This window comes from Triticum dicoccoides, chromosome 7A (genome assembly GCF_002162155.2).
Source record: "Triticum dicoccoides isolate Atlit2015 ecotype Zavitan chromosome 7A, WEW_v2.0, whole genome shotgun sequence".
NCBI classification, from domain to species: Eukaryota; Viridiplantae; Streptophyta; class Magnoliopsida; order Poales; family Poaceae; genus Triticum; species Triticum dicoccoides.
In genome coordinates, this window is record NC_041392.1 from 613,724,238 (window position 1) to 613,735,631 (window position 11,394).

At 43.3% G+C, this 11,394-nt stretch overlaps 1 protein-coding gene and 1 pseudogene across 1 annotated transcript; both read right to left on the reverse strand.

The window, feature by feature from the left end:
• Positions 1-894: 894 nt before the first annotated feature.
• Positions 895-2,720, reverse strand: LOC119333590 (F-box/LRR-repeat protein At1g06630-like). The gene is made up of 3 exons (XM_037606441.1): positions 1,761-2,720; positions 1,553-1,687; positions 895-1,409 (listed from the first exon to the last, which is right to left on the reverse strand). Exons 1-3 carry the CDS (start codon positions 2,718-2,720, stop codon positions 1,008-1,010), a joined length of 1,497 nt encoding a protein of 498 aa, XP_037462338.1. The 3' UTR covers positions 895-1,007.
• Positions 2,721-10,669: 7,949 nt separating this feature from the next.
• The window catches only part of LOC119332021, a 27,855-nt pseudogene continuing 27,130 nt past the window's right edge, over positions 10,670-11,394 (reverse strand).

An 11,394-nucleotide genomic window follows, 5' to 3' on the forward strand; every position in this document is an offset into this window, starting at 1 on the left:
AGTGGTCGACATGTGTGGCTCATTGATCCTCCGGATCACCTTTGTATCCCTTTGAATTTTGACACATGAAATAAAGCGCGATGTCCTTTCTCAAAAAAAAAATCCAAACGACCCTGAACTTAGCAAAGTTTTTTCCTAAAAAAAACTTAGCTCTAAGTTTTTTTTTACCCTAGAAATAGCAAATTGAGGAACTCTACTTAGCAAAGTGCAAAGAAGAAGCACATATGCTGCTGGCGTCTATGCTGGAAGGGTTCGTTGTGCACAGTGGTTTAATGGAAAAGTGTTTTTCCTATCAAAATAATAAATGCTTTACATATGTATATGACCATGTGACGGAGCACGCTTTCCCCTTTTGTTGCATATGTAGAAAACAATGTTGCGATAGCTCACCGCACTTGCGATCCTGGCTTTTGATGCAAGGTAATGTGTTTACGCCTCATAGGAACACTCTAATGCCAAATACGCAAACATCACCTACACAGGATGCACAAATAGTGTGCACGCAAAAGAAAAAACTTATGTTTTTTCTTCGAGAATGAAAAAAAAAGCTTATGTATCCCCGCCATAAATTGTAAATTAAGCATGTAGCTAAAACGGTGATAAGCAAGGTGAGAACTAGTGGCTCCAATCACTGCAGCTATCAAGAAAATGTGCAGTTCCAATCTCAAATGCGGATATGAATTTTTGCTAGGGGCTCCAAAAACATCAGATTTCACAATTTAGGTGCCAAGTCACACAGATCAATGAGACCATAACCATATATAGATGACAATGGGAGAAACAATCACACGACTATGACCCCTCCATGGTCTTAACTGGGAGAGCGCACACAAATTACTACAGGGAAATTAAAGATATCAAAATACCAATGGGAATATGCATGTGATGTAGCAACATAGATTGGCAAAGAAATACAGATGTTCCAACTAAAGCAAATGTCAAACATTACAGATACCATCTAAAGTTTTCCCAAGCCGTGAAATAAGAACGCAACAACCGAGAGTATCTCAAAGTACATCGATATCACGACATCGACACAATGATCTATCAAAGGGGTCACTAACAGTCAGGTCATGGATGTGCCCAATATGTATCCCGTCATCGTAGTAAGAAGCATCGGTAAAATTAAACTGAGCACCTTGAGAAGCCCTGTTATCCAGCTGTAGTTTCATTGGTTGGCTAGCTATCCATTCAGAAATGCATTTCTTTCGACCTTCCGATTTGCGTGTTGCAAACTCCATCAGTTCTAGCACTTTTGCGTTCAACAGAAAGAACCTTGCAAAATGAACATCTCTCGGTGATCCATGATAATTTATCAGCACTACCTTTTTGAGATGGAGCTCCAAACATTCAATATAACCAAGTGGAAAATGGTGTCGTGCTCTTTTTGATGCCCCATCCCGGAATAACTGTAATGTGATTTGTAGTTAGATTGGGATATTGTTCGACATAGAGTGATTGATGTGCTGATGGCGCAAGAAGAAAATGAATGAAGCAACTAGCCATAAGATAAAGAGGCCTCTAAAGTAGATTGATTGCAAAAAAATCTCACCAAAATATATAACTTCTCCAAGCAAGGAAAGAATGTCACGAAGTCAATGGCATCATCAACACTTGGAGGGGACATGCGCAAAACCAAAACTTTAACTGTCCGCACCACATTCATCAAATTGACGGCAACAATTCCCTGAATTAAGTAATACGCACAAATGGTTAGCACAGAATATGCAAGGCATAACAAAAAAAAAAGTTGCGGTTACCTGAAGAACATTGGTTTCAAGCTTGCCTTTGGTGAACCCTTCTGGCAGAGAACCCAAGAAGTCCAGTTTGGGTGCGTAAAGCACACGGACAGATAGGTTGTGATCTCTCCCACATAGGAACAACTTCTCTAGGACAGGGGCATCCTCAACAATGACTTCTCGCAACAATTCATCTGTCCAACCAAAACCAGACGACACCCCTAGCCTCCTAAGGGTGGACGAGTTGATCCGAAAACCACAGGCACCTTCCAATCCACTAAGTACCAAGCTCTCCAGCACGGTGCATCCAGCAAGAAGGCCATGGAGGAAGCCCTCCGAGACAACGACACCTTTAAGTGTGAGCTGCTTGAGTTCGTGAAAATGTAGATCGCCGGCCAAGGTGGTAGTGGAGGGGAAATGGATCACGTAGCAGGTGCACTTGATGCTGAGGATGCGGAGCTTGGGCAAAAGCCGGAGCAAGGACAGTGGCAGCCCATACGGAACCTCCCACGTTGGCACAAACCGAAGTTTCTGGCAAATTTCCTCTTGCTTTAGCCACAGATCGAACTCGGAGAGGCCTTTGAAGGCCGGCGACTCGAGCCAGCCGTTCAGTAATGGGAAGACGTGGTCAGATTCGTAGCCGTGCCAGATCAGGGCAAGCCGGCGGCAGCGCGCCTGGTGCTCGGCGAGAATGCGGGAGACGAGGCCGGAGGAGGCGGGCTCGTCTTTGCGGCGGAGCTCGACGTCGAGGTTGAGCGGGGCGGAGCGAAAGAGGGGGCGCCACCGGGTGGAGAGGATCTGGGTGCGGGCGCCGTCCTCGGTGGGGAGGAGCGAGATGATGTCGCAGAGAACGCCGTCGGGTAGGTTGCTGATCAGGTCGGGACCTTCTCCGACTTCGCGCTTGCCGCTCGCCGGTGGTCGGACGCCGGCGACCAACTCGGCCTCATGCCATTTTCGCTTTTTGGCTCTGCGGGTAGCCATCGCCGCCGCCAGCCGGGGAAAGAGAATGCGCCTGTGTTTAGTTGGCAAAATGGTGCGGCAATTTTGTGAAATCCAATGTGTCCGGTTTTTGCGAAATTTCATTGTGTAAGATGCATTTCTAATTACTTGTACGTAATTCCCTTTTTTACCCTTCACGAAAAAGAAAAGGTATCTCTTATCCGATTGTATGCATCTTTACTTGTTGAGAAAAAAAAGAAAGTACCTCTTTCGATTGCATATATCTCTTTCTTTCCTAGCCTAAATAATGTACTTGTCGCTAATCAATGATTTAACCAAGTTTAATTTCATTCAAAATTGTCTATAATTATGTGACTTATCATGCCGAAAGTAATATACTTTACATAAAAAATGAAGAGAGTCCAAATTCGGAACCGTTTTCACCTTTGAATTCCTCGTGTCGACATCTTCGAAACAAGATCCCACGTTAATAGTTTTGAGCTTTTTTTCACGAAAAAACCGAACCAGAAGAGCGGGTTTTTTCACTTGTTTTCTCTTTTCCAAAGAGGTTGTGCCTCTCACGAAAAAAAACCCGTGTATTTTTCCTTTTTCAAGAGGTAAAGCTTTGCTCGCGGGAGCAACTCTTTGCCTCCATGAAAAGTAAATATGTGCCTTTCGCTGATGAAAAATGTCTTTTTTCTTTTCTGACAGGCACAGTTCTGCCACTCGCCGAAGCAAATCTGTGTCTCTCACGATAGCAAAAAAATGCATTTTTTTTCTTTGTCGACGCCTCTTTTTTTCTTTTTCTATGCCTCTCGCGGAAGCAAATAGGTGCCTCCATGAGAAGTAAATTTGTGTCTCTCATGGTAGCGAAAAAACATGTTCTTTTCCTTTTCCGAGACTCTCACAGAAGCAAATATGTGCGTCCACGAGAAATAAATCTATGCTTCTCGAAAAAAACAGAAAAAGTGTAAAAAAATTAATTTTTTTCCAAAGCCTAGGGAAAACTAGGCAAAAAACCCAAAAACTGAACTAAAAACGAACAAAAAATCATCTAAAACACAAAAACCAGTAAAAAAACGAAGGAAGCGCCCAATACGTGACAAGTGGCTCGCTCCACACCACCAAAAGTGACCCTTGCAAGGCTACCGCAAGGAGTACTTCTTAATAAATTGCTCTCCGTCTTTTGTCATTTGGATCGGTCAGGCGGACACCAAAGTCCTCATACGGCAACGCTGGCGGAATGTTTTGCAAAGGCCACGATGATCAAAGGAGTTTCCTTTTTCTTACTGCCCCCAGGAGGTAAATTGTGTTGCTCACCAACTGGTGAAGCGCTCTTATGATTCTCAATTAGATTTCAATTGGGATGGTGATCCACCCTCTTTTCTCTTTCCCTTTGTTTTGAAAGATGTAAGTCTTCTCAGTTGATTAATAAAGTCTAAGGTTATTTCAAAAAAAAACATGCGTCGGACACATTTTGGATTTTTAACCAATTTTTTAATTAGAAATATAGACATTGCCACCAAAAGTCTGTTTGTACATTAATTAAAAATAGAAAACATAAATAAAACCAGCCACGGTACTACCGCGGGTACCATTAACGTTGTTCTCATCGTTGAGGTCAACTAGTAGATACCCCGCGCGTTGCTGCGGAAATTTATAGTCTTATGTTGAGCATCTCCTTAGAGCATAACGCAACTCATAAACGGGCTGTTGGAAGTGTCGAGGGGGAGAGCGAGACTGCAAGTAAACAAAAGATTTTCAACGTCATCAATCTAACAAAGTTGTAAACCCTTCGGCTTGCCAAAATAATGAAACATTCATAAAAAAAGAGTGTACTGTTAATATATTCCGACATTGCTACCTCAGTAAGCAAAACTCGGAAACTTATATAGGGTAACTATGTGTGATGCACACTTGTTTTAAACAAATGAATTTTCTAACAGCAGAAACATTTTTCAGAACATAGGGAGTAAGTCCCTGCTTCTATTTTCCATTGAAAATGAAACCCATCAACCAAAAGAAGGGAAACTGCAGTGACTCTTGCGGATATAGTTTAGAAAGATGAACAAAGGTCGGATACATCACATACAGCTATAGATCGCTAACTGAGCACACACAGCCCACAAGCAAACCATGCCTATAGTTTCCCCTTTGCTGTCTCCGGCGTCCGTCTCTTGATATTTCTGTGTGGAGCAAGCTTGCTGGCCGAGGCACAACATCTGATGCTTCACTGATGGTTTGGGAACAATATACAAAGTATGCGAGCTGCTGATTTAGTTGGTGGATTCAACCGACAAATATAAAAGCATGAAAGAGCATGTTACTAAAATGGCAACTGGACACCAAAGAATCGTGTTTGTGGAAATATTCAAACAACACTTGCAATCACTTAAATAATAAACATAGCACTCTATACCAAAGCTCTCTAGATCTGCATAAAAAAATCAGTGAGTCAGAAAACAACAAATGTGTTATATACCGTGTTGTAATCAAAAGAAATAATAATCTTGATATTGAACGGAAACTTTACAACCTAGCATATCACATCAATTCAGAGAGCCTTTGTTCCACAATATTAGGATACTAACCCGGCCTTAGGAAGTGGAGTAGATACTGACTTTTAGGGGTCGTCAAACAATGTATGTGAAATAGCAAGGCAACATAGCATTATAAAATGCAGTCAGGGACAAATAAATTATTCTCGAATAACGAAACGGTGAAGTGCTATATCCAACTACAAATTCAATACTACACATGCTTTTCTGCTCGTATTGCTTGCCTTCTCATCATCACCTGGGCGAAAGCAAAAGGATTAACCTAACATTACATTATATATCATTTCAACAAAGAGGATTTTAGAAAGGAATCCACCAACAAAACCGAGAGGGGCCCTGGGCATGTCTGGAAAGAACCAAAAAATCTGTAGACATAGCCTGGCTTCACAAATGTTGCAAACTAAATCACCATCAAGTCATATTATGTAACAACATACAGAGAGAGGGAGATAACTACAACGAACGTGTAACCAAAATGAAAGAAAAATTCCAACCACAAATCTTTCAAAATTAAATTACTTTTTATCATAAAAAATCTTACAGGATACTACTCTGAAGGTGTTGAATTGCATATTAGAACTTCATCAGCTCTAACTGAAAGCACCTCCTAAATCCTTATCCAAGCAAACCAACCAAACTCTCTGCAAAATAAGATGAACCACAAATGATATGGCTATATATAAACTTAAAGAAAATTTGAAGAAACTAACACACAAAAAATCTGGATGATGAATGATAGGACCTCCCATGCAGTACTCTGATGAATTTTCCAATCTGCACATTCATAGATCTTAGTATTCGTACATGACCACGAGCCACATACCAATCAGTAAAAAAGAGTAAGGTGCATTTACAGTGTACATCAGGCCGTAGAGCAAAGATCTGGACACATATATGACCGGAACGACCTCATCTGAATTTACAGTAAGTATGCATCTCTTCCACTAAAAGAACATATATGGCTTGAGGGGAACGACACAGGCGTAATGATCTGCACAAATATACTATGGGAACGACCTCATCTTCCTGCTCCTACCTTTGGCTATAGAGGCAGTACTTTTATTGAGATCCGGAATACATGTCGATGATTGGCATGGATCTGGATCCATCACACCGCCGAACTATGATTGGGGGTTGGCGCCCTCACCCTTCCCAGCACAGTTACTCTGATTGGAAATTAGGCCTTCCCACAAATCTAAGTAAAACAAATGCAGTTCAGATCTGAGGAGATAGACAGAAGGAGAGCTTCCACCTCTGACGCATGTGGTGTTGAAGGAGGTCGCTGATGGTGGCACGCATGGTTCACCGGGAGGTCAACGGCGATCATGGGCACCGGGAAGGCGGCTAGGCGCATGTCTCTAGTGTCCATGGCCAGAGAGGCTTGGCCGGCTACGGCGTATGGGAAGAGGGGGCATAAGAATTGGGAAGACAACGCTGGAAATTTATTGCTTGGAGATGAAATGAACCGTCGGAGGAAGAAATAAGAGGAAGGTGCAGCAATCAGGAAGAAAGTTAGATGCTTCGTTTTGTTTATAAAAAGAAAACAAAAAGAATTGTTGAGGTGAAGCGAGCGGGGCCGTTGGAAAGGAACGAACTGGTATTTCCACTTAGCGGTGGCAAAGTCTTAGTAATATTGACAACTTTTCATCGGATGGCTACAGACTCCTGAGCTCCACTGCATCAATGCCTATAATAATTTAGATGACGTGGCTTCATGAGAAGGCAGGAAAATCATCTAGTAGGGTGTCCCTATTTAGATATAGAAGATGTGGACCGAGACCGGCCATGGATACGGCCACGGTACTACCGCGGGCGCTAGCGCTAGTTGTGTTCGGTGCTGCCTCCTGCTGTGCCAGCTACGTGCCCACCCACTCGTGCGTGCACGAGAGCATGGACGCCCATGATCACGAGTGCCCTGCTAGTGGCGCTGGTGGCCACGGCTCCTGCTCCGGCTCAAGCTCGGGCAGGGGAACGACGACCTGTACTCGGGCCGATTCAGCCAGTGCCAGTGGCAGGCCAAGCCACATGACTAGCATGTCGAGCTGGGAGTCTTCGATGACCTTCTTGTAGGCCTTGTTGGTCTCCTCCACCGCCGTTTGTGGTGCTGGAGTGTGCGTGCAAGGGGCACGGGGCATTGGTGCACGACCCAAGAAGCACGTCCAAGGAGTAACTTATTAGGTGCTGATGAACGTACTAGGTCCAACAAAAAAAATTAATATACTCCCTTTGTTTTTATTTAATCTATATGTTAGAGTTGACTAAAGTTAAACTTCGTAAAGTTAAACCAAATTTATAGAATACAATATAAAGATTTACCATAATAAATATATATAGTGTGAAAGTACATTAAATAATAAATCTAAAAGTACTAATTTGTTATTGTATATGTCAATATTTTTGTTTATAAACTTGGTCAAAGTTTACAAATCTTGATTTTGATGAAAGCTAATACGCGGACTAAATAAAATGAAGAGAATACTACCGATACTTGATTATGTGCAAGCTTGGATAGGAAGGGAAAAAGAAGAGAGCAATATATTCAGGCCGTACTGTATTATTATGAATCCTTTAGTTACCACCTACTATGAAGTTTCCTTTGTCATCTCTCATAACAGCACCCGTTGTGCCTCTTAGCTGATCATGATTAAAAAAAGCATCCACATTCAATTTAACAAACCCCCTAGGAGGTCTGCACCATTCTTCATTCTTTCTTTTTGCTTTAGGAGAGTGGGCATTTACATAGTTCGCTGTTATAGCCCTAATCCCCATCGAGGTCTAGGACGCCTCTTGAGACTTACCCTCATGGACTAGTTTCCGTCTATTCCATCATAAATACCAAGCAGCTATAGCGATTAGTTCCCCTGCATTTCGGGAGCCCAAGATGTGCAATTCATGATCATGCATAAGGAGTAAGAATTCAAGGACTGCCTCTCCTGCACAATCAATGACGCAGGCTTTTTTCATCACTTTATACAACCCCAAATATTCCCACACTTCCTTTGCCTTCTGGCACAGAAATAATAAATGTTTCATGTCTTCTGGCCCATCCAAACATGTTGGGCATATTGGCTGAGTTTGTAAATGTCTGTTGGCTAATGTAACGCGACACGGCAGGGTCCCGTGAAGTGTCCGCCAAATAAAAAATTTAACCTTTGCCGGACAAGCTAATTTCCAGATCTTACCCCAAATAGGATTGACGTTACTTCTGCCCATGCCATTTGAGTATTTCAACTTCCTCCCATGTTGCTTATTCCATTCCTCCAAATAAGCTAATTGTACAGTGAATAAACCGTTTTTGTATAGCTCCACGCAATAAAGTCCGACATATTATGCATAGGTATCGGGATCGCTAGTACTCTACAGGCATCAATTGGCCACAAAGTTTGTCTCACCAACTCTTCATCCCAACCATTTTGTGACTGGGTTAATAAGATCATAAACTTTTGTCAGTAGATCCCCCCTTCTAGGTGTAATAATTTTCCTGTCTGCACAATTTGGGATCCATGCATCTCTCCATATGTCAATATTTTCTCCCGTTCCCACTCTTCATATATAGCCATTCTTGAGAGAGTCCACTCCCGCCATAATGCTTTGCCAAGTAAAGGAGGCGCCCTTTTTTAATACTGCGCTCATTAAATCACCTTCGGGGAAATACTTTGCTCTTAGGATTGTTGCACATAACGATTCAGGATTATCCACGAGACGCCACGCTTGCTTCGCTAATAAAGCCAGGTTAAAACAGTGTATATCACGAAAACCCATTCATCCTTGGTCTTTTGTAACACACAATTTTCACCATGCCATCCAATGCATCCTTTTCTGATTGTCCTCGTCACCCCACCAAAATTGCGCCATCGCGTCTATGATTCCTTTGCAAATCTTTTTAGGAATTTTAAAGACGGACATTGCATATGTTGGAATAGCTTGAACAACATACTTAAGCAAAATTTCCTTCCCACCCGTCGATAACAACTTTTCTTTCCAACCACTAATCTTCATAATCAATCAAGAACTGAAAAACAATCGCTTTTATCCATGCCCACATTGGCAGGTAATCCCAAATATTTATCATTAAGTGCCTCGGTCATAATATTTAGAATTGTACAGATTTGCGCTTTGTCCTCCACTTTCGTATTGGGACTAAAAAATATGCTGGATTTTTCGACACTCACCATCTGCCCTGAGGCGGCACAGTAGGAGTCCAGAACCGCTTTAAGGGCCTCCGCGTTCATTGCATTTGCGCGCATGAGGATCAAAGAATCATCCGCAAATAATAGATTGAAAACTGAGGGAGCTTCCCTGCTAACCTTTATGCCGGAGATACTTCCTCTCTCCTCCGCATTTGTTAAAAGGGCAGTCAGGCCCTCCATACATAACAGGAATAAGTAGGGGGAGAGGGGATCCCCCTGCCTTAGCCCTCTGGTGGGTTTGAAGCTATCAGTCTCCTCTGCATTAAACCGAATCCTGTACTCTACAGAGGACACACATTGCATAATCAAATTCACCAAATTTTCTTTGAAACCCAGCTTCAACAAAATTGCTTTCAAGAAAGACCACTCCACTCGGTCATAAGCTTTGTGCATGTCCAACTTGATTGCACACAACCCTTCCCTCCCCATTCTTTTCTTTTTTATTGTGCGGAAACACTCATATGCTACCAAAATATTATCCGTGATTAGTCTCCCAAGGACAAAAGCACTCTGAGTTGGGCTGATAATGTCTGACAAAATTAATTTGAGACGCGATGCAATCATTTTTAAAATAACCTTATACACCATATTGCATAAACTAATAGGTCTAAATTGAATAACCTTTTCTAGATGTAAAATAGCCTAGAGTTAATAAGACGTCGCCATCTGGCACTGTACATTTTGCAAGACCCCCAATGCGTGCTGACAGCTGGGTCCATGCAACCTGAGCGTTTATTCAGGACATTACATAGGGTTCTTCGTAAAATAATTCAGGACATTGTTAGATGGCAATTGGCTTTGGACCTTTTTATACTCAAACCGCAAGTTTGTGGGTGGTGAGTCCCTTTTTTTGCGAAAAAGATTCAGATTTATTATCAAAGTTCACCAAAAGTACAAAGCAGCTCAAACGTAATAAAATTGCATCGAGATATCAAGACCACTGAACAACCACTACCGCTACCAGAACGAGTTGCCCATGCATCGCCGTCGCTGCTACCCTATTGGAGCCGACATGACCTTGTCGAAGACAACCAGGAAGTCTTCGGGCACGTGCCTCTAAGGATCAACACCTTGGAGTTGCAGTCATTTCCCATTGAACCCTTTTTTTGAACATCGGTACCGACACAAGCGCCCATATACATGTGCATACACTCACCCCTATGAATGCACACACGCACACCCTACCCCTATGAGCACCTCTGAAAGACCGAGCCAGCATATCATCATCTTGCGATTTACGAAGTCACTGTAGGCGCCTCGTCATCAACGGGAACGTCTCCTCCCACTGAATGCGCATCACCAGAAATCCTGAAATAATCCAGAAATAAATGCGAGCATCAGGATTTGAACCCTGGTGGGTTGGGATACCACAGTCCCTCTAACCATCCAATCACATGTTGGTTCGCATTTCCCATTGAATCCCTTGAATAGATTTGAAGCATCTGACACCAAACCTTACGACGTGACGAGAAACCCTAACTTCACCGCTCCTAGACTATGTCCTGATGGACGAATTCGAGGAGGATAGGAGTCCGGAAGACAAACTCAAAGAAGAAGCCACTACTAGGAAAATACTTATAGGTAGACATTTAGCAGTAGCGTTGGTTAGAGACCCCACGCTACTGCTATTTAGCAGTAGCACCGGCCAGCACCAGCGCTACAAGCACACGTTAGCAGTAGCGCTGTATTTCACGGCCAGCGCTACTACTAATGGGCCACGCTCTCGGCCCCCTGTTGCAGATTTAGCTATAGCGCTGGGCCTCCTCCCCCATGCTGCCGCTAGACCCACCTCTGCTTCCTCTCCCTCGCCGGCACGCGCGCACACCCCTCCCTCCTCACTCACACTCACACGCTCACACCAGATCGAATCCCTCCCCCGATCCGGACGCCGCCCTCGCGTCCTACTCCGGCCTCCCTCCCCGCGCAGGCCCCTCTTCCTCCGTTGGCCGCCCTTCCCCGCGCCGGCCC

Coding starts and splice junctions, on each gene's coding strand:
- LOC119333590 (XM_037606441.1), bottom strand. CDS start 2,720: ATGGCTACCCGCAGAGCCAAAAAGCGAAAATGGCATGAGGCCGAGTTG. Junction 1,688..1,760: donor TTGAAACCAATGTTCTTCAG/GTAACCGCAACT, acceptor TACTTAATTCAG/GGAATTGTTGCCGTCAATTT. Junction 1,410..1,552: donor TGGAGAAGTTATATATTTTG/GTGAGATTTTTT, acceptor ATCACATTACAG/TTATTCCGGGATGGGGCATC.